General features: G+C 41.2%; 1 protein-coding gene across 4 annotated transcripts in view; it reads right to left on the reverse strand.

The window, feature by feature from the left end:
- Positions 1-270: 270 nt before the first annotated feature.
- Positions 271-24,015, reverse strand: part of LOC149172496 (putative 4-hydroxy-4-methyl-2-oxoglutarate aldolase 2) — a 136,328-nt gene continuing 112,583 nt past the window's right edge. For 2 of the 4 annotated variants that reach the window (XM_089424330.1, XM_089424332.1), the window contains exons 2-3: positions 2,542-2,624; positions 271-904 (exon numbers count right to left, since the gene is read on the reverse strand). In XM_089424330.1, coding sequence (XP_089280456.1) covers positions 384-884 — 501 coding nt within the window. In that variant the 5' untranslated portion in view covers positions 885-904; positions 2,542-2,624 and the 3' untranslated portion in view covers positions 271-383. The remainder of the gene's footprint in view (positions 905-2,541; positions 2,625-24,015) is intronic. The other 2 variants (XM_089424334.1, XM_089424331.1) reach the window with 1 other exon arrangement.

Consider the following 24,015-nt stretch of genomic DNA (forward strand, 5'->3'; position numbering starts at 1 on the left):
TTGCAAATCACTAGTGGTGCCAAGGGAAATAAATGTTAATTTGGCAAAAACACAAAGAATAAATGTTATTTTGGATTAAAAATAGCAAGTCCCTGAGTTTCATAATCTATCTCTTATGATGGTCCGATAATACTTGCTAAACCTTTAGATCAACATGCACAAACTTCTTAATATCTTATCACCCAGTTAAGACTATCGGAAACATAATCATTAAACCTCAAAAGCTGAGCATAAAAGATCACATGAGAAGAAGATTTTCATGACCAGAGATATTCCTCAATTTTCAGAATCTATCAATTAATACTATTAGAATCTAACTCGAGTCAAATATATGTTCCACAGGACATGAAAGTCACAATCTGAAACTGATGAATTTTATTATCTCACAGTGATAACTCTTGCTGTGAAACAAGAATACCATCACTGTCAGCATAACACCATTCCCCCGGAAGAATGCGGGTACCAGCAATGTAAATAGGCACATGTTTTTCACCCATACCCTTCTTGTTGGCCTTCAGTGGGTTAGACGTCAGTGCTCTTATACCAATGTCGCATCTGTTTATTTCATCAACGTCCCTTATGCAGCCAGTGACAATTATTCCAGACCAGCCATTGTTTTGAGCAGATACAACTACATTGCCCCCCAGTATGGCACATCTAAGGCTTCCTCCTCCATCAACTACCAAAACTCTTCCATTACCTCTCTCCTCAAGGAATTCCCGCAAAAGGACATTGTCCTCAAAGACCTTGAGTGTTACAATAGGTCCAGAGAAAGCTCGACGTCGACCATATATCTGGAAAATTGGTTGCAAGACACGAAGCTCACCATTCTCCACAAGGCGTGGATATGTATCACAAACTTCAGTTGTTGCTAAGGCTGCCATTAAACCTTGTTTGTCACTACCTGCATGTAACATGGAATGTAATTATGGAAGTGTACAAGATAGTTTAGTTTGAAGCTAACACAAATTTTCACGCACCAAGGATATGACATCAACAATAAGATAAAAAAAGCATTGAAATTTTGAGATTCTAACAGTTAGATTGGCAAAAATAAGAAAGAAAGAAATAATATATTATGGAGATCAAAAGTACATCAAGCAACAATGACAATACTGAAGTGCCTAAGGAATGTCCTGAAAATGAAAGATAAAAACCGGAATCTACACCAGTAAAATAACAGATAACAAATAACTAACAGTAGGGTGAACCCAAATAAGTAAACAATATACAATTGAATAAAGATCAATCCTGAATTAAGAAAAAAGGATATAATGTATATCCCAGTGCCGAAGGAAGGAGAATCCAATTTTTTTAATTTGCCATTAAAAGATTCTCCATCAAATTCTGAGACTATGACTTTCAGTTTTTGTTCTTTTCTTTTCCTTTCTTTGAAGAAAGTTCTTTTTAAGAGAAAATCTCTCATATTTTGACCTGTTCTTGTTTTTTTCCTCCCTCCTAAATGGATGAAAATTGAATCAGCTCACAAAAAGGTTTCTTAAGGCTATGACCCCTGTTTAAGATAGCTGTGAAAAAAGAAGCATCACTATGAATCTTAAATACATTAAAAAATTGGTCAAATTTGACTTTAGAATCTCCTTCTTTACCCTTCCCTAAAGTACTATATCGGGGTGACCTTAGCATGCCAGACTGGTCGAGGGGGCATGTCAGACCATTTTAACGAAAAAGTCACACTGCTTTCTCATCAATTGATGCACATTTCTCCTTCAGATTTCAACTCTATATATCATAATTAAAACTTCTACAGTAATTCAAGCTTTTTGGCATATATTTATATGGTATTTCTTAACCCTTGTTCATGCTTCACATCTTCTAGAGCCTATTCCTCCTCACCGACTTAAAAAGAAACAAATACTCCAATTCCTGTCACACATCGAGGAGCTGAAGACCTAGGACAATAGTTGAATAGCCAATCACCAAAGCTTAACAGCTTGATCTCCATGCATTATTCGCCATCCAACCCTCCTTTTCGAAACTTGACCCAAACATGTTCCTTAACAAAACTAAGGAAGAAATTGCATTCTGAGATTGGCCACTTTTCAAGTTTTTGAACAAGATCTAATAAAGGCTTCCTTTACCTTTACATAAACTATAGATAGGACACTACCAGACCTATATTCGTACCTAAGTAGCAAAGGTGTATAAGTGATGGTGCGGGGGTACCACTTTTGAAATCTAGTTATGGGTTGCATAGGGGAGGGTGTGTCATTTGTATACACATAATATATCTAAATAGTCTCTTTCTCAGACATAAAAGCTTCCTTTGATTGTTACTATAACAATAGGTATAGATTATACAAAAAAACAGGTGGATCACACATGCAGTGTCCACAAGTGCTAGCAAAGTCTAAGCAAACTCACAGAGCGGGTTGGCTTAAGGCAAAACACTCATTATATATAGACACAAATATACATAAATCCAAAATAAACATAAGCTGATACAAGCAAAAATCACAGTGCATTTCAACTGAGCATAAACAGTAAATTGTAGGGACCAAGCCAACAGCAAAAGGGGCTCACTACAATCGTTTGGCACTAGACCCTGTTGTGTGGAATTGGTTGCATGGATGTCCCAAATTCTTTTCTTGTGCAAGAGTTGAAACCTACACAATGTAATAGTCAAAGGTTAGTGTTGAACATAAACTTAGAAAAAAAGCTTATTAGATTCTACCGTGAGAGAATTAATAAAGCAAACAACAAACACAATAAACACAGAGAGTAATAGGAAGCAACACATTTTATTGATGATTGATGAGGTGGCAATGATCTACAAAGAGAGACACTAAGGAGAAGGCATTTGAGCAAGATCAACCCTCTCCTAGCCTCCAAAGGAAGGTCCTTCTCTCCTTTTGCTAGCTCTCTCTCCCCTTTTGAAGAAGCTTGCCAAGTCTTTCAATCGTGAAACTTGCGAGTTCACAATGTTCACGCAATCAAGCTTGGATATTTAGAGAATTCCAAATAGGGTTTGGCAGCATGACAATGTATTTCTTCTTTTTTAATTGGTCGCCCAAGATTGGTATTTACTATTTAATATTTATAGTGTTTCCAAGCATTCATGGTCGTTGGCTCATTCAATGAAGCTGTTGATCTCTCACATTTGGAATGAATATGATGAAGCCTTGGAGGCTCTAAGTACCCCTCCATAAACGGCATTGAGCCCTTAACGATACCATTCGCAATGTATACTTGCCACTATCTTAATTTGGTAAGACTTATTGTGCCTTTTGATACGAACGTCATGTCTACAGATCCGTACAACTGTTGAAGGAAAAGTCACATGAATCCATGCTAAAGCAGAACTGTGGATTTGCATGAATGAGGAAAATCCCATTTTATAAAATTAATCACTTAGTTTTGAGCTACTGACTAATAGACTTTGCAAACCTTTATCTTGATGGATTAATGACATTTTTCAATGATAACATGTAACATTGTTTGAGTGATTTTTAGGTCATAACAAATCCCAGCGAAAAACTGAAGAATCATTGTCAACCACAAGTCACCACTAGCTCGAGAAGCTTCAAATTGTCACGAATGGCTAGTGGAAAAGTAGGAAATACCTTGTTATATGCCAGAGGAGGCCAGTTGTGCTTGTATTCCTACCTCTCAGAAACCTATCATCCTACCCTATGGCAAGCATTGTTATCACCATGGTGAGGTGTTAACTAGGAATTCCCATGTTGCTCCTTGCTCATATTGCAAGAGTGTTGTTAAAATTGGCAACTAGGGCAAAACTTCATGTGGGTCATCTTATTCATGGCTGATAATATTTTTATTAGATTCCTCTCGTCGAGAGGTGTAGGATTGATATAAAGATTATCCGATTCCGATAAGTATTCATGGAGATATGAATTTATTTTGATTACGGAATTATTATCAAGCTGACCTACAACTTATGTAGGCTCAGAAGCCCAACAGTCGCATCTATTCAAACACCAACATTGTGTATAAATATGGGAGGACTTTTCCTCATTTGGACTCACTCATCTCATCACATCTCTCTCTCTCTACTGCGCAGAAAAGAGTCTCTTCTCTACTGCACAGAAAATGGTCTCTCTCTCACACATGTGAAGCCAGAAGCTGTTGAACCTGAGATGCAACTGCAGAAGTAAAGATTGACCTGCGTGGACTAGAAGAACTCCACATTTGAACTATGTTGTAGGTTCATCTGAACCTCCTCTGAAAGCCGCAATTTTTGGTGGTGGAATCAAGTCAATCCGATGGACGGTTTGCAAGATATCGACTGCCCTAGTTTGAAGCCGGAAGCTGCCAAAACTGAAGCTACAACTGCAGAAGTAAATATTGACCTGCGTGGACTAGAAGATCTCTTCATCTGAACTGCGTTGTCGGTTCATCTGAACCTCCTCTGAAAGCCGCAACTTTTGGTGGTGGAATCAAGCCGATCCGACGGTCGGTTTGTGAGATATGGTCTGCCCTAGTTTGATGATGAAGCCGCTAATGCTATTGCTACTGATCTAGGGTTTGCTACTGCTGATATGAATCAAATTTATTGTACTATTTCTCTCTGCTGAATTATTGAAGATAAATGAAGATTTGATCAAAGGGTTTCCCCACACACTGTGGGGTTTGTCCCTGGTTAGCCACCACATCTTGTGTCTCTTGTCTTGGCTTGCTTTCTGTCGATCGTTTAATGTTCTATCTACACTTTACTTTATGTACATGTGATTGCTAATTTGTGGAATATAATAAGAAAAAGAAGTAAACTGTTATAAGCATAGAACATAACCATAACTTGACATGGTATCAGAGCTGAGGTGAAGACAAATCCCGAGCAAGAGCAAGAGCAATCACCGAAGAGAAGATTGGCAAATCTATCCTAAAAGAACGATGGGGTCCTCAACACTCTTTCTTGCCAAAGACAAGCTCCGTGAGAAAGCTGACTATCACGGATGGAAGATGTCTATCGATCTAACCTTTGAGGATCAAGGAGTGTTGGATCATGTGAGAGGCAATATTGTTGAGCCTCCATCAAATGCACCTCCTGCTGCCAGGAACAAATGGAAGAACAGAGAAATTAAAGCGAAGATCATCCGGGACTCTATGGACAAATGCTTGGTGGCCTACATCTCTGAACTAGATACCTCCAAGGAAATCTACGATACACTGGTGAGTTTATTTAAAGTTAATGATGCAAATCAAGTTTTGTTTCTTAGAAATAAGCTGAGGGAAATCAGGAAGGGTAAAGATGAGAGTATGCAAGCATCCTTCTTAAGAACCAATGAGATCAAGAACGATCTCCTATCTATTGGGGAGACTATTACTGACAGAGAAATGGCACTCACAACTCTTGGAGGATTACCATCTAAATGGTACATGTTCAGGACTACTCTTCTGAACAATGATGTAATTCCTGGTTTCGAGGAATTAATGGCTAGATGCATTCAAGAAGAAAAAAGGGTAGAAGAGCAAGAAATGCCCTTGCCTAAAGGTCCTCCTGCTGCTTTTTCTTCTCATGCTAAGAAAGAAATAATTCTGGGTCTAAATCGAAAAGAACGGCTGGACCTAAGGGTGGAAGAAAAGGACGATGTTTCTTTTGTAATAAAGCAGGTCACTATGCAAGGGAATCTCCTGATAGAAAGGACTTTCACCGTGACGATGATCAAAATCCTCTCATGGTAATCGAAGGAATGGAAAATTCAACAGCAAAGGTAAAAGGAATGCTGGAAATCAAGGAAGAGGGCAACCATTCAAGAAGGCTAGAAATTCCAGGTATGAATCTAACACTGTTGACAATAAGCAGGCTGAATATTATCTACCAGCTGCTCTATCTACCTCCGCTCCTTCGGACTCAATGGGAATTTGGCTCATTGATAGTGGTGCCTCAAGGCACTTCACTGGTTACAAAGAAGTACTCCATAATCTGGTAGAGAAAGAAACTAACCTAGAAATTGTCCTTGGAGATGACATGAAATACCCCGTGAAAGGTGTAGGCAATGTTTCTCTCAAATTGAATCAAGGTAATACGATTCACTTACAAGATGTATTATATGTACCTGATCTCAAAAAGAACCTGATATCCATCTCGGCAATGGAAGACAAAGGCTACAAGGTAACCTTCAGCGATGGCAAGGTACGTATATGAAAAAATAATGTTAAAGATGCTTTCACTCTTGCGTTTCGAGTTGATTCTTTATATCAAGTCGGTGGAAGTCCGCGAGGTATCATGTCTTGTGACACAACTCTTCAGTCCGAACTTTGGCATCAGAGGTTTGCCCACCTTCATTACAAATCTCTACCTGATGTAAGACAGATGGTAACAGGGATGCCCGAATTCCAAGTAGAGAAAGAAGGTGTATGTCCGGGATGTGTCGAAGGAAAGCTCAAAAGGGGACCATTCCCTTCAAGTCAAAGCAAGACCTCCGATATATTACAACTAGTTCACTCAGACATATCTTATATGATGCCTGTGAACTCCTTGGGAGGATACTCATATTATCTTACTTTTACAGATGACTATTCTCGAAAGACCTGGATATACTTCTTGAAAAAGAAGGATGAAGTGTTCTCTTGGTTTCGACACTTCAAAGCCCTGATCAAGAATCAAACCGAAAAGAAGATCAAGATCTTAAGAACTGATAATGGGACTGAATATGAATCTAATGAGTTCCATGATTTTTGTAAAGAGGCTGGCATCAAGAGGGAGACTACTACACCATATACTCCTCAACAGAATGGTGTGGCAACAAGGAAGAACCGCACAATTATGGAAGCTGTCCGGGCCATGCTACATGATCAAAGACTTCCGAAGTTCCTATGGGCTGAAGCTACAAACACTACAGTATATGTACAAAATCGATGCCCTCATCAAGCATTGGGTTCCAAGACTCCTGAAGAAAAGTTCACCAGTAAGAAACCTGATGTTTCTCATTTTAGAATTTTTGGAAGCCCTATATATTTTCATGTGCCGAAAGAGAAAAGAAATAAATTGGGTGCATCTGGAAAGAAGGGAATTTTCGTGGGCTATGGTGAACATACTAAAGGCTATATAATCTATGTAGCCAATCAAAGGGAAGTCGTAATTAGTCATGATGTCACCTTTGACGAAGATATGGCTCTCAGCAAGGTGAACAATCTTCCGACTTTGAGGAGCTCTCGAAAAGCCGACACCAGGGAACCGAAAGAAAAGGATGATGAATCAATGCCTGATGTAGAAGAACCCATGGATCCGATTGATCCTCCTCCACATGAGCCTTCCTCCTCTAGAAAGAGGTCTTCATGGCTTAGGGGGCTACTTGATGATGCTGAAGGACATGCTGCACCCCGAGGAACCTTTCGTGAAAGTAAGAAATCTAATAGGTATCAGGGATACCTGACCATCATGAGCACGATCATACAAAATGAGCCTTCATCATTCTCAGATGCCGCCAAGCATCAAGTATGGAAGGATGCTATGACCGAAGAATATGAGTCTATCATGAAGAATGATGTCTGGGAAGTAGTTCCCAGACCCCAGGACAAGACAATTGCTACTTACAAATGGCTTTACAAGATAAAGCATGCAGCAGATGGAAATACGGAAAAGTATAAGGCTCGTTTTGTTGCTCGTGGTTTCTCCCAGAAGGAAGGTATAGACTATGATGAAATATTTGCACCTGTTGCCAGATATACGACCATCTGCTCGATCATAGCCCTTGTCGCTTCACAAGGATGGAACCTACATCATATGGATGTCAAGACCGCGTTCTTGCACGACTCAATCAAAGAAGAGGTCTATGTGGAGCAACCCGAAGGATTTGAAATTTATGATCGAAAATCTCATGTATGCGGGTTGAAGAAAGCTCTCTATGGGCTTAAGCAAGCACCCCGAGCATGGTATGAGAGGATCGCAGCTACTTGATGAAGCTGGGATTCACTCGGAGTGAAGCCGATCCTAACCTTTACTTTAAGGTTGAAGATGACAAACCTCTCACACTGGTGTTGTATGTGGATGACCTCTTTCTAACAGGTTCAGACCCTATCATTCTCAAATGTAAGAGGGAGCTAGCTTCTGAATTTGAAATGGAGGACCTAGGACTGATGCACTATTTCCTAGGACTTGAAGTGTGGTAGAAGCCAGGAGAAACTTTCCTATCTCAAGGAAAATATGTGGTGAAGATATTGGAAAGATTCGGTATGGTGGACTGCAAGCCTGTAACTACCCCGATGGAGCTTGACTTCAAGAAGTTAAGTGGTAGTGTTGTTGGACCTGTTTTACGAAATGTTATTGAGTATCGGTAACTCATCGGAGCATTAATGTTCCTAGTGAACTCCCATCCAGATATATGCTTCGCAGTCAACACGTTGAGTCAACATATGGTTGAACCCCACCACATACATTGGATTGGTGCCAAGAATCTGTTGAGATATCTTCGTGGCATTATCACTTATGGGTTAAGATACACTGTCGGAGATGTGAGATTATTTGGATACACAGATGCTGATTGGGCAGGCAATGTGGAGGACCGTAAGAGCACTTCCAGGTGTTGTTTCTTCTTGGGATCTGCTTCGATATCCTGGATGAGCAGGAAGCAAAAGTCGGTGGCCTTGAGCACCGCTGAAGCAAAGTATATTGCTGCCAGCATGGCCTCCTGTGAGGCAGTTTGGTTGCAAAAGCTCTACAGTGAACTGTTTGGATTTACATTGGATACCACCGTGATCTTTTGTGACAACCAGAGTGGGATTCGTTTGTCAGAGAATCCCGTATATCATGATCGCTCCAAGCATATCGATATCAGATACCACTATATTTGAGATATGGTGCAGCGGGGAGCTATAAGGCTCCAACATAACGGTACATATGAACAGTTCGCCAACATTCTGACAAAACCGCTTGGGAAAGTAAAATTTCTGACTTTCCGAGAACAACTTGGAGTTGTTCAAAGACCCTCCGATGAGGGTCATGTATGATACATTGAGCTCTGGGAGCTCCAGGGGGGTGCGGGGTGCTTCTTGGAGCAGCATACGACCACAGGATGATTCACTATCCCCTGGTGGTATACATGTACACCCCATGGCAACATTGTAGCAGGATTGATGTGTTCTCCTATGAGGCCTGGATTGATGTGTTCTCCATGGCGATTGTAGCAGGATTGATGTGTTCTCCTGTGAGGCCTAGATTGATGTGTTCTCCATGGTGGCCTGGATTGATGTGTTCTCCATGGCGATTGTAGCAGGATTGATGTGTTCTCCTGTGAGGACGGGATTGATTAGTTCTCCTGTCAAGGCATCCTACCCATGCAGTTTGGGACTCATGGGAAGTACCTCTCATCTGATCAATGAGCAGGGAAATGAAGTTAGGGACCATAGTAGTACCGATGGACGCATCGTTGTATCTACCATACTCCCTACGCTAGGATGACCTCCATTGATCTGGGATCAATGATACTGGTCTGGGACCAGTGGTAGGAGTTGTACCATACTATGACACTGACTTCGGGTCGGTTGAGACTAGTCTAGGACCAGTGGTACATACTCTGAGACTGACTTCAAGTCAATGCAGTACTGGTGTGGGACTAGTGAGAGTGGTACACACTATGATGCTGACTTCGGGCCAGTTGAGACTGGTCTGGGACCAGTGGTACACTCTCTGAGACTGCAATACTAGTCTGGGACCAATGGTAGGAGTGGTACTTACTATGAAGCTGACTTCGGGTCGGTTGACACTGGTTTGGGACCACTGGTACGCACTTTGAGACTGATTTTGAGTCAGTGGAGGATGATACTGGTCTGGGACCAATGGAGTTGTACTCACTATGACACTGACTTCGAGTCGGTTGAGACTGGTCTGGGACCAGTGGTACATACTCTGAGACTGACTTTGAGTCAGTATGATACATCCTCGATCATTTCTTCTTCTTCATAATTCGGACAAGAGCAGAGCAGAACAAAACAATGCAAGAGCAGAGCAAAACAGAACAATGCAAGAGCAGAGCAGAATAGAGCAGAGCAATACAGATCAGTACAGGGCAGAACAAGACAAAGCAGAACAGGCAGAATAGAGCAGAGCAGGGCAAGGGACAGGCTATACAGGGCAGTGCATTTGATGGATGAATAGTAATGACCGATAGACAGATTGCAGATGAAGTTCTTCCTAGTTGAGAGGGAGTATTAAAATTGGCAACTAGGGCAAAACTTCATGTAGGTCATCTTATTCATGGCTGATAATATTTTTATTAGATTCCTCTCGTCGAGAGGTGTAGGATTGATATAAAGATCATCCGAATCCGATAAGTATTCATGGAGATATGAATTTATTTTGATTATGGAATTATTATCAAGCCGACCCACAACTCATGTAGGCTCAGAAGCCCAACAGTCGCATCTATTCAAACACCAACATTGTGTATAAATATAGGACTTTTCCTCATTTGGACTCACTCATCTCATCACATCTCTCCCTCTCTACTGCACAGAAAAGAGTCTCTTCTCTACTACGCAGAAAAGGGTCTCTCTCTCACACATGTGAAGCCGGAAGCTGTTGAACCTGAAGCTGCAACTGCAGAAGTAAAGATTGACTTGCGTGGACTAGAAGATCTCCTCATCTGAACTGCGTTGTAGGTTCATCTAAACCTCCTCTGAAAGCCGCAACTTTTGATGGTGGAATCAAGTCAATCCGACGGACAGTTTGCAAGATATCGACTGCCCTAGTTTGAAGCCGAAAGCTACCAAAACTGAAGCTACAACTGCAGAAGTAAAGATTGACCTGCGTGGACTAGAAGATCTCATCTAAACTGCGTTGTAGGTTCATCTGAACCTCCTCTGAAAGCCGCAACTTTTGGTGGTGGAATCAAGCCGATCCGACGATCGGTTTGTGAGATATGCTCTGCCCTAGTTTGATGATGAAGCCGCTATTGCTGATGCTGCTGATCTAGGGTTTTCTACTGCTGATATGAATCAGATTTATTGTACTATTTCTCTCTGTTGAATTATTGAAGATAAAAGAAGATTTGATCAAAGGGTTTCCCCACACACTGTGGGGTTTGTCCTGGCTAGCCGCCACATCTTGTGTCTCTTGTCTTGGCTTGTTTTCTGTCAATCGTTTAATGTTCTATCTGCACTTTACTTTATGTACATGTGATTGCTAATCTGTGGAATATAATAAGAAAAAGAAGTAAACTATTATAAGCATAGAACATAACCATAACTTAACAAGTGTCCACCCCAATAATCTCACAATTGTTGTAAATGTGCCATCTCTACACTTTCATTGTAGTCCACAAGGACAGGCACACATGAATTGGTGCATTGTCATACCACGAGAAAGTTCATGAAGGCTCTTTATCATTAAATAGGACTCCAATGGGTTTCTTCTACAAAAAGTAAATCACTTCAACATAAACAAGCATCCAAAATAGTCAATCTCAATAACCCAAGGAGACAATCTCCTAACAAGGTTTCCTTCCATGAAATGGACACTAGCAGATATTGACGGAACAAAGACTTCACTCAAATCCATTCAAACTTCAAGATAAGACTCCTTTGGGTTTCTTCTACAAAATGTAAAGCACTTCAACACAAACAAGCATCTAAACAATGTCAATCTCAAAAGTCAAAGGAAGACAATCTCCTAACAAGGTTCCCTTCCATGAAATGGACACTCGGAGTTTTTCCTTAAATCTCGGCCTTTCTTTACAAATATTCAATGAAGCTTCAGAACTCTGATTACTCCTTCAATCTTAGACAAATCATCAAATTTGCTTGCCCAGATTTGCCCACGATTAGGGTTATAAATATTGGTTGAACATGCCTATAATGGGGCCAACTTCATCCTTTGAAAAGACATGTCTATAACAGAGTCAACCAATGCTACAACAATTAACTTTATTTTGAAATAACCCATTCAATAGGAGCCAACCTAAAGGAGGTGAACCAACCTTCTTAGAAGAGGCTTAGGGTACTCAAAAAAACCAATCGTTGCCTTTCAAGTAGTTTTCTTTCAAGGTTGATTAGGGCACATGAGTTTAGGCCTATTAGAATATAGTTTTGACCCTTTTTTAGGGCAGCAAAGAAGTGTTTAAGGCCATAAACTTTTGGCTCAAAGGAGTTGGTGCCAAACCATCTTTAGGGCATTAGACTTCAAAAACTAATATCTCTCCAACCTGGAGGACCCACAAGGCGTGCCACCTATCAAACAAAATGGTGTGACGAGGGCTATCAATTTAGAGGGTCCTTGTACCCAAATTTACTTGATTTGAACACACAAATCACCAAACAAATGTTGGCCCACTCACCCTTTGACATCAATGACAAATTCTTCCAACACAAAACCCATGTTTCAGAATTTTCATATTCGCCCTCATCTCCTCAAAAATCAAGCCTGAAGTTGATTGTATGAAAACTTTAACATGCAACATTGTTTTGGAGTTGGAGCTTCACATGTGCAGAAGTTCTTCTAGAAGGGTGTGTTACCGCTTAACTTAGCAGGGGTTCCAAAGGGACTACTACTAGATCAAGTGGCAACAATGGGACAAGGACCCATTGTCACCTCAGTCAATGTCCCCTGCTCTTTACGGACTTTCACCGATGGGAGGAGTCTCGATATAGGGAAATCACTAGAATGATGAGGTCAATAACAATGCACAATGTGATTTCCAATGCCCATTCAAAGGAGAGGCTCAGATAATAGGTTGTTTGTTTTAGAAGCAAAAGAAGGGCTCTCCAAGAAAGGCTTGAGGGAAGGATGACCTCGGGTTTAGGAATATTCAAAAATGATGAATGCCTAAGATCAAAACTTCCAAAATCCCTCACTTGTGATTGATGTGTTTATACTAGGGTTCAAAGTGAGGCAAGGATGGCTCATTCAATGGAAAGATTCAATTAAAGTGTGAGCTTTGGGAGAAGCTAGGATGACTTTCCACGAAAAACCCCTTGAGAAAAATACTATAAGAGACTAAGGGTTGAGAGATATACTATGGTAAAGGCTCATCCAATGATCACCTATAGTTAAGAGAAAAGGTTTTGAATGATGAACTACAAAGTGCAAACCTTCAAGAAATCCCCAAGTCAAAGGAGCTTCAAGGGTTCCCTCTTTGTGTTAGCTAGGGCATCAATTTATTTGAAATTCCACCATCGAAATCCATTCAAAACAAAAGGATGCCTAGAGGAGACATAAATGAAGAAACTTGTCTAGACAAAATCCTAAAATTCCTCCTCCCTAAAATTTTGCACCAAGCCCTAGAAAATCATCTTATCCTTAGGGGACAAAGAAAAGAGGAAGTAAAGAGGTGAAAGAATCATGTTTCGTTAAGTTAATGTGATCACCAAGGATTTAGGACCAGTTCCTAGTCTATTGGGAGAATGGAGTCAAGAATGAGATTGATTTAGGGTTTTGTTCTATCAAAGAGCCTCATTGCAACTTTGCATGCCCTACTGAAGCAACTACCCAACTACAACAAGGATTTATACTTTGACATGCCAAATAATGGAGTTTTAGGGTTAGGTTTTCAAAGATGACCCCTAGGAACATTCACTTTTTCTTTTCTTTTTTACAAATTCGGCTGTTGGTTGTATTCAAAAAAAGATAGGGAGGCTAAGCTCCAGTATTAACATGAGTATAGCTCGCAGGATGAGCTTGGAACTGGATTACATTAAAGCATTCTGCTATGCTTTCATTTTCAACTTGAAAAGTACTGACACAGGAATAGATTCGGACACACTGAAAAAGAAGTAAACAAACTTTACATAACATCTAATCTATACTTATGTGACTTTCTGCTGTTCCTTTTTTCCTGTTGTTCCTTTTCTGCTATCCTTTTTCTGCTGTATTTTCTGTTGCTCCTTTTCTGCTGTTCCGTTTTTTTTTTTGTTCCTTTTCTGTTGTTCCTTCTCTACTATTCTTTTAGATCGGTTGTTCCTTTAGTAGTGATTATCCTGGTAGCGGAATCAATTTTCTCATCCAAGAGGCATTGATGCGTTCTGATTTGCTCAAATTCTTCCTGCAAGTCTCGACAGTGAAGACAATCTTTGTTGCGGGCCATCTGGAGGTCCTCGGCTCTGTCCTGAAGAAACGCTGAAATACTGCTCCAGCAAGCTGTAATCGACGAGACAGTGAAAACCAAACAAGGGATCTGAAGAGCAAGGAAGAGGGAGGAAAGAGGGCTCAGAGAATCGAGAGCAGAGCGATAAGAAATTTCAGAAAAAATAAAGTCTGACGCTGAAGCAAATAGGTGGTCACAGATTCTGCACGGGCAACATGGATTCAAAAAATCTGAGGAGACTGCAGGGAGAAAAGGGAGGATTTCTGGCGGCGTGGAACAGATAGCCTCTAGATTGTTTTTGATTTGGTCAAGGTACACCCTGAGCAAGATGTGAGTCTTTAGATATGAAAATTTTTTACAAGTCATGGGAGTCATGGAAGAAATTGGAATTGTTCCTCGTTGTTACAGAAGATATTTCCTTTTGGTCTTATACAAGCTTGGCTGTCGCGTTTATCAACTTCCCGACTGATGGTCCGAAGGATATGGTAAAATTGGAAATCCTGAGTTTGATTGATCATGACTTGGTATCTATTGATGGTTTGCTGTAAGAAGATGTTGGAGGCTTTTCGTTTGCTAGTCATTAAACTGATAATGATAGCAGAATCGCCGAAGATCATAGCTTTCTTGATTCCATGAATTTGTAGTTGAAGAATTCCTTGATAGAGCACCAGAGCCTCTGCTCTGTTGTTTGAGAGGATCCCTAATCCCCACTCAAAGGTGACTAAGGGCTCACCATTAGGATTGTAGATAACTCCCCCTGCTCCCGCTACTCCTGGATTTGATTTGGAGGCACCGTCAAAGAACAAGGAGTGGGTGTTGCTAGTGCGGAGCCACTTGTTGAAGTCATCCTGCTTTAGTCGGATTTTCCAGTTGTGACTATGATTGCTATTGAAGTTGTTGTTGATTTTCGCTGCTGGCAGGATACTGATCTTATCTATCAGACTCCTTATGAAATCTTTTTCTTCAACCCAAAGACTTGTCATGTCCATTTTTTTGTGCTCTTAGAAGCGATGGTTTCTATCGCGAGGCTTTTAGCCTTGCTGCAAAGATGCCTAATTGTGGTCTTTTAAAGATCTTGTTGTTCCTAGCAATCCAGATCCTCCATAAGAGGGCAAATGGGAAGGCATCCCACACTCTCTTGGCAATGTTGTTTTTCATGAATTGGCAGGGGTAGTTTTTTTTCCAGTTGTTAAGGACTTCCCTAATGGATTGCTGAGAGTTCCAGGTGAAGGGAACGATTGGGGTAATACTGTTCCAACAAGAAAAAGCAAAAGGACACGAAATGAAGAGGTGCTGGATGGACTCCTCCGCTTCTTGGCAATTAGGGCATCTGGAGGGTCCAGCAATGCCTTTTTTTTAAGATTTTCTGCAGTGAGAGTTTTTTCTTTTAAGAGGGTCCACATAAAAAATTTCACCTTAGGGATGGCTTCTGATTTCCACACTGTTTTCCAATGTGTCCATGTTGGTGCCGGGTAGTCCCTGTTGCATAGATAATTGTATCCTGCTTGTATTGAGTAGCTGGTGCCAGTGGGGTCCCATCGGAATCCATCCTTGCCATTTTTTATTGTAGGAGCAATGTTGTGGAGGTGTATCTGAAAGTTGTCAAGATTCTCTTTGAGTCGTTGAGGGATGGGAGGAAGGCTCCATCTCTTCCAAGCTTGGGTATTTGTATCCCATTGCGAAATTTGATTTAAACTGTATATTCCTTTACTTTGAAGAAAGAGAATTATTGGAGCCATACCTGGAATACTGCTAATTGGCTAGTTCCCCATAATTTTATCAGTGCCAATGTTGATTTTGCTGCCGCCTTTGGGAACCTTGGAGACATGTTGAGCCATAAAGGAGATGGCTTTTTTACAGAGTTTCCAAATCCTTGTGATGTTCCTGTTGGGTATTTCAGTTGTAAGCAGATGCTGCCTTGGGTGGCTGAGATATTTGGCCTCCAAAACTTTTTTCCACCAAGCTGATTGGTCTTCAATAAGCCTCCAGACTCTCTTGCCGCCAAAGGCTGATTGGTGAGAGATGGGGATCTAATTCCAAGACCTCCTTTTTCTTGGTTTTGAATTACCTGTTTCCATCCAACCAAGTTATATTTTCTCATTTCATTTTTTCCTCCCTGCCAAAGGAAAAACCTGAGAATACTGTCCATTTTGCGGAGAAAAGACGCTGGAGCCTAGGCAAGGGAGAATTGGTAAAGAGGAAGAGAGGAAAGGCCCGATTTGAGCAGTACCAATCATCCAACTGGGTTGAGCCAAGAGGCTCCCCACTTTTGAACTTTTCTTTTCATTTTATCTAAAGTTGTTTCCCAAACATCAACTCTTGCGTTTCCTATATTCACTGGCATTCCCAAATAACTGAAATGGTGCCAATTTAACTTGCAAGGCACACCGAAGATGTTGGATATGTTTTGAAGCGTTTGAGTTGAGGCATTCCATCCATAAATACAACTTTTGAAGTGAGTAATCATTCCCCTTGAATATCTCATGAATTTGTCAAATAAAGATTTGAATCTTCGAGCTATGATTGCGGACGCCCCTCCAATCAGTAGGGTATCATCAGCAAATTGGGAGTGATTGATGTTTTTCACTCCATCTTCAAATTTGATTCCAGTGATGAGGCCTGTCTGCCGCTTATGGTCAAGGGCGCAACTAAAGGACTCGGCCATTAAAAGGAAAAAGTAGGGGGACAGAGGACAGCCTTGCCTTAATCCTCTTGAAGATTGAAAGGCAGGGTCGGGTCTGCCATTAATAAGGGGAGCTATCCAAGGGCCAGAGATATAGGCTCTTATGAGATCAATAAAGAAGGATGAGAAGCCCATTTTTTGAAGAACAGCAAATAGAAAGGAGTGTTTAACCCTGTCAAAAGCGTTTGCCAAGTCCAATTTCAGGATGAAGCCCTTTTCATTTCTAGAATGGCTTGAGTGAATGGCTTCCTAGACTAAGAGAATAGAATCTGAAATGTGCCTATTTGTCATAAAGCCACCTTGGTTTTCAGAGATTAACATAGGCAATATTGGTTTGAGACGGGAAGCAAGAATTTTTGTGAAAATTTTGTAGGAAGAATTACATAAGGATATGGGCCGGAAACGGGAGAAATTTGAAGGCCGGTTCTCCTTTGGAATGAGGGCCAGATGTGTTGAATTTGTGTAGCCTCCTAATTTATCTTTCCTCTAAATCCATTTAAAGTATTTGATGAGGTCCTTTTTTATCATTTCCCACTACTCCCTATAAAAACAAATAGGAAAGTTGTCCGGCCCTGGTGCCTTGTCTCGCTGGAGGCCCCATATTGCTTCCTTGATTTCTTCTTCTTTTATTTGCTCTGTCAGCGTTTCATTTGCTTCTGTTGCAATCTATTTTGGCAAATGTTGTAGGAAGTCAGCGTAGTTTTCGTCCTCCCCTGATTCAGTTAGCAACTCTTTAAAATGTTCTGAGGCAGCGTTTTTGATGGCAGTTTGATCATTGTGTTGAGTTCCTGCGTTATCTGTGATAGCTGTTATATTATTCCCGATTTGCCGAACAGTGGCTTGCTTATGGAAGAAAGTCGTGTTCCTGTCTCCACTCTTCAACCAAGTCTGCCTTGATTTAATTCGCCATTTTTCTTCCTCTTCTCTTCTGATACTGTATAGCTGACTGTAAAGATTTTCTTGATTTTTTTTCAGCCTGATAATATTCTTGCTTTTCTAGTGCATAGTGAAGTTCTTCAATTTTGGCTTTCACTTCTCTTTTCTTTGCTTCTGGCTCTTTATATTGGGTTTTTGCCCAATTCTTGAGAGCATTCTTTACATTTCTAAGTTTGCTTTCCCAAATAAAACTTGGGGATCCTTCGACATGTTGGCACCAAGTTTGCTGGACCAACACTTTGGCTGCTTCAATGTCATTCCATAAAGCACTGTATTTAAAAGGGAGAGGGCCCAGGGTGCAGAGGAATTCAAGGGTTAAAGCAGTGGGATAATGGTCTGAAGCAGCAAAAGGAAGGATGGAAGTGTTGACCGCTGAAAAGGTGGAGAGAAGGGATACATTTACTAGGATTCGGTCGAGCCTTTTCATAATATTATTTCTCCCCAATCTGTGATTACTCCAGGTGTATTTGCGATTCTTTGGAATGATATCGACAAGATCACCATGTTGCATAACATTTTCCAACTGATTTCTAAAAGGATCTGGGTTGAAGCTGCCTCCACGTTTTTCATTAGCATGTAAAATGAGGTTTAAGTCACCTCCTAAAATGATGTTGCTGTTGTTTTCTTCTACTATATTATTGCTAAGAGAGTCCCAGCAAACTTCTTTATCCCCGTAATGATTCGGGACATAAACATTGTAAATTACTATTTGTTGACCACTGATAATATTCTGCAATACAATCTTGACCCAATGTTGTTCTACTATTTCTGCTATGCTGTTCCATTCATCTTGAAGCCAAAGTGTAGCAATTCCTCCTGAGGCTCCTCTGGAATCACATATACATCCTTTGTAGCGCTTATGTTGTTCAATAATCTTGTTCATCTCTGGCTATCTCTGCTTTGTTTCTTGGAGTAAAACAATGGTTGGTTTCTCTTGGTTAATAAGATCCTTTAAGGCATTTGATTTGGAGGGGTGCCCTAGTCCCCTGCTGTTCCATGAGAGGATTTTAATCATTTCAGGTGAAAGGTGCGAGGAGTTGCTCTCCCTCCCTTGTCTTTTTTTGCTATGTCTTTGTCTATTGGTCCTTGAATATATGATTCAATGGGGTTCTGGAGCCCCAATGTTATGCCTTTTTGCGCATTTTCATCCCTATGTTGTTTCGCAGACTTTCTTCCAGGCTTCTTTTGATTGTCTAGAATGGATCCATGCTCCTTGGAATTGCTTCTGGTGATTCTGAGAGGGGAAGGATCAGACGGGAGGGAAGAGGAAACAACCTGGGGAAGGGGAGAAGAGGTAGGATCAGATTGAATCAAGGGAGGGGATTCCTCGAGAAGAGAGAGGATGTGAAAGGGATTGGAAGAGGGAGAAGAGGTAAGGGGATCCGGCTGGCGATCAGAAGATAGGGGAGGTTGTGGGGAAGAAGGGAGAGGAAATGAAGGCGAGGCAGAAGAGGGAGGGGAAGTTGGGGGAGGTCGAGAGGAAGGACCTGCTTCATGGGATGGTTTAGGATTAGGGGCTGTCTTTTTCTTTTTAACGGTTTCCCATTGCTCTTCTTGAGGATTATTTTCTACATTAGAAAGTTTAGTGCAACGATTAGCAAAGTGACCATACCCGTGACATACCTTGCACTTGAAGGGGATCTGTTCATAGTCAAGCTGCTGAATGTGCGTCCAGTCGTCAGCCTTGAGCTTGATGGATTTTGGCAGGCCTTTACCCAAATCCACTTTTACACAGATGCGGGCACAGGCCTGCATGTTATCTTTCAGTTCACTTCGATCAATGTATTTCCCAACAGCATTCCCAATAGCACGCACAGCCCCAGCAATGCAAGGGGAGGTGAGGAAGCCTAACCCAAACAGGGACCGCATTAGGAATATCAAGCTCCGTGTCAAAATCCGGAGTCCATTTGTTTAAATATAAACCTTTGGAATCCATGAAATAAGGCCCATTACGGAAGATTAAATCCTTGTCTTCCTTTGTCTCAAAATGAAATGTAAAATATCCCTTTCCACAAAAACTGATAGAGATTTTTCCTTGTATTTTGTCTATCCAATTCCTTTCCACCCACCTCTGGACTGTTTTTGGGGAGGGCCAAAGTCCTGTAAATTGCCCAATAAGTCATTTTTCTGCCAAGGCAAGAGCAGCCATTCTAGGCAAAGTTGGAGGGAGAGAAACTTCCTGTAACCCATCAAGTTTTTTCACGAACTTTGATACTGAAGGGCGAGCTCGCTGAGGAGGCATGGACTTGATCAAGGCAGAGAAGGCATGTTGGTGAGCTACCTCCTCCGGCAAAGCCTCCGGAGGGGCCATCCCGAGTGGCCGAAGATCGATTCAAACCTAATGTTTGCAAGCGGTGGCGGGAGCAGAGCGCGCGTTCTCAGGAACATTCACTTTTTCTTGCCCAATGAATAACACATGCAATAGATCAAGACTACCAAAGTGATTCAAGACTTTCGCATAATTCAGAGCACGAGCAGCATCGTGATGCAATATTCCATACATTAAACATATAATGAAAATTTCCCATAAAAGAGAAACTTACATGGCAAAAAAAGTATATCCATCCATTGCATTTGCAAGAGAGAAGCTCCAAAATAGAATAGCATTAACCCAAACATCAAAATGCATTAAAGAATCTCCAATTCGTCCTTCAATAGCTATAGCAAAATTCCAAAAGAAACAATGATGATATGATCCAAATCCAAGTGATGTTGAGTTACAAATGTGGCCTCACTTGTATTTATATGAGCCTCTAATAGTTCAATGGGTCTAATTATCTTAACAAACCCCTAAAAGTGTCTCTAATGTGAAAAATAACACCCTAATTGGTGACAAGCCCACCAAATAGCTCCATAACATGAAAAATAAGCCTCTCAAGAGGGCTGAAATGATAATACAATAGCTAGGAGGGCCATTGGAAGGCCTAGTGAAGTCCAACATGTGCCAAAATGGATGGAAGGGATCCAAAAATAGTGATGAAGGGGGTGGCCACTTGATCTCCAAGCAAATGACATGTGGTGCTCCCAAGTGGCTGTGGGGGCGCAAAAACATCCTCATGGGTCTCCAAGTGGATCGAACCCATCTATAAGGGTTGGAAAAATGATGCAAGCCCTCCCTTTGTCTCCCATGGGGAGACACATCCTCATTTGGACCCTAGAACAACTGCACAAGTGTGTGGTGCAAGTGTGTCACCGTTTGGGCAAGGTGGTCTAGGTACATCATCATCGTCAAATAAATGGAATGCGAGTGAGCATTGAGTGGAGCTGAAGGATCCCAGGATGTGGCTATCTGCTTTCTGCTATAGTGGAGGCCCATGTCTCTCTACGCTCACCCTACAAAGGCTCAAATGACCCTCTAAAGGGCTTGGACCTCGTATAGGGGACCAAAACCCCAGACGAAGACCCACCTACAATCCTGTATAATATCCAATGCGTCTCCTCACCTTCCAATGCAATAAATCATCAGTGCAATTGAGTAAATGAGCTTACAAATCATGGAACCAAGTGGACACTTCACAGTGGCATGCCCTTCCATAATGAGCTTTAGAACATACAAGTGTCTCCAAGTTCAAGAAGGAGGTTAATCAAGGACCCTATTAAGTGGTTTCAACCTCTAAGGGAGTGATAGGTCCATGGTACATCCCTTAAGTGGTAGGTGTCATGTGATATAATGATGGAACAAAGTGGGACATCAGGGGAAGGCTCCAAGCCACATGCCACAGTACAAGGGTAGCCATGATGAGGGAAGCCCACACTTGGGTGTATGAATGTAGGAGGGAGAAATCGTGGTACATGAGTTACCCTAGCCTTTGTTTTTCCACCCTTCTTCATATGCCTTTTTCCTTTTATTGATTTTTCTTATATAACTGCTCGGGGCTCCAAGGGATGAGAGCATGATGTGAATGATGTAGCAGTGAATACCTCCTTAATGTTAGGCAGTTCATCGCCCACCAAGGGTTGGGGCAATCATGGGTTCCTTAATGATGCAAGGGGCTCATATAGGCGCCTTAAGAAGCAAAGTGATGGCCATAATGATAGAGGGTAGAGCTCACGTTGGTTTTTGCCCACATGCTAAATTTGTATGTCCAGACCATCTTTTGCATCTTATGGTACATTTCCTGTTGAGAGTGGCCAAATTATGCTTTTTACTTTCTTTTTAGCTGCATCAATCTCTGAGGCATCGTTCCAGGTCGAACCCAAAGTGTGGACAAGGGGAGGGGGAGGTTAACTCCTTGTGGATCCAATGGACAAATGTGGTCCCAGATGGGAAATATGGTGAAAGGGGTTATAATGAGTGGAGGGGAGTGATGTATGTGGTGTCGGGAAACAGGACCACGCAACCAAAATCAAGATTTCCCATGTAGTGTCATTCCTAAATCTAGTAGCCAATAAAGGAGATCCCATGGGACTAGGATACAAGGTTAACCACCAAGTTGGACAGAGGAAACAAGAGTACAAACCAAGCCCATTCTTTCCACCGAATCCCCCCACTAATCCATGCCCAAAAGTGTCCATGATAAGTAAGCCAAAATACCCAACTTCATAATGAAAGGTTATACCTTTGGGGTTGGAAGGCCCACCTTCAAACATATGATCATAACAGATGGGCGAGGAAGCATAATGGTTGGCTCAGGTGGTGGAGATGATGGCACGTCGAGCTATCTGGTAGCTGCAAGGGGTCGCTCGCTGCTGGCTGGGGACCATCTAGGAGAAAAAAAAATCTCCTATGGATATCATCCACAGGTGGTGGTAATAGGGTGCAAATGTGCTAACTACGATTAGGTATTGGAACTGCGTTGTTGGTACAGCAACTGGGCTAAACAATTCATCATTATCAAAATCAACTTAAAATTCATTTAATTCATTAGAGACATAGGAATTAATGAAAATAAGCAACTTTTACCTTGTTATGCGTGTCAAAAGGGTTTCGGGTTCAGAGGGATAGAAATGCATAATAACATGGGCAATATGCGGTTATCAACATAGGAGATTGGTGATAAAAGGTTCAATGAGTCTTGCAAAAGGTGACAAAATGGGAATCCAACATAACGTACATAGAGGGATTGGTGCTCTTAATCAAATGCTAATTCCATACCCTCATACATGATAGAATCCAATGGAAACATTGCAATCCCCCCAATCCTGTGTTGAAAAATGTAACTAGTGTCGGTCTTCATAATTGTAATAATGTCATAAATTGATGTAATCATTGTACTTGTCAAAAGAAAGAAAAGAAAATATGTATTTTGTAAAAGAAAAATTATTTATGGGTTTCTTGCCCATGGTTTTTGGTCATAGGTCAAGCACCCATATGTGCTCTAGGCTTGTGTATTAAGTCAAGTCAAAGTCATGATGTAATCCCTTGTAGGGCACATGTATCAATATAAAGAAAAATATATTATGTCATGGAAAAGTCTAAAGATACCTAAGAGATCAGGTTGGTCAGCCCCATGATGTCGGCCTAGAAGAGGCTTGAGCACCCACTTGAAAAGGCTATAAAAGGAGGAATTCGTCCTCTATCTAGGATACACACATTCGATTGAAGCAGGTATGAGGCAGAAAAAGAAAAGAGTACGAAGAAGAGCAGAAAGGCAGTGAAAGTTCTTGGGAGTAATTCTGCTTTAGTTTTTCCTCTCTTGGAAACCAAGTTTTTTGTGGAAGGATAGAATTCTCACAAGTCTGAACTTATGAAGAGAAGCAGATTTTGTCTTTGTTTGGGTGGCTGGTCTGGTCTCTTGGTGGATAGTCTAGGTTCTGGTCTTGGAAGTCTTCATTGATAAAGATTCTATAAGAAGAGTTCTTTGGGTTTTCCCCTCAGTGAGTTTTGCTCTAGCTTGGAGCCTATTTCTGGTCTCTCTTTTGTTTGCATTGTGATCTTCTTATTGGCATTTATCTTGATGATGAACATAACAAATTAATAATGAAGAAATAATGTAATAAACATCACAAGAACTTGTCAATTGAAAGAGAAATCATTTAAGAAAACCCTAATATGTCTCTGCCCTACATTTCTCAACATGGAATCAGAGCTAGGGCTTTGAAGAAAAGGCAGAAAAGAAGATCTCCTTGGCTCCAATCCATCTCAAGGAAGGCATCTATCTAAGAACCGAGCTCCTAGACAGAAAGGATCGAATTTCTAGGCACTCCATCTAGCTCTCATTGCAGTGATAAGGCCGCAAGCATACACAGGAAGAGCATGGGTATTTGAAGGGCATACAAGCCTTGTTCTAAGAGACCGAAGGGCTAATCTAATAGCCCACTCTAGGCTGAATACATTGAAAAAGAGAACAAATTTTTGGGCACCTTTTATTAGTCCTTTTCTCTGACAAAATTGCAGACCTATACTAGAAGAGCAAGGGCATGAAAAAATTTTGGAGGACCGAAAGGCTAGATAAGCAG

Source organism: Pinus tabuliformis, chromosome 4_2 (assembly GCF_031772625.1).
Source record: "Pinus tabuliformis cultivar Carrire ecotype Pingquan chromosome 4_2, CPIR1, whole genome shotgun sequence".
NCBI classification, from domain to species: Eukaryota; Viridiplantae; Streptophyta; class Pinopsida; order Pinales; family Pinaceae; genus Pinus; species Pinus tabuliformis.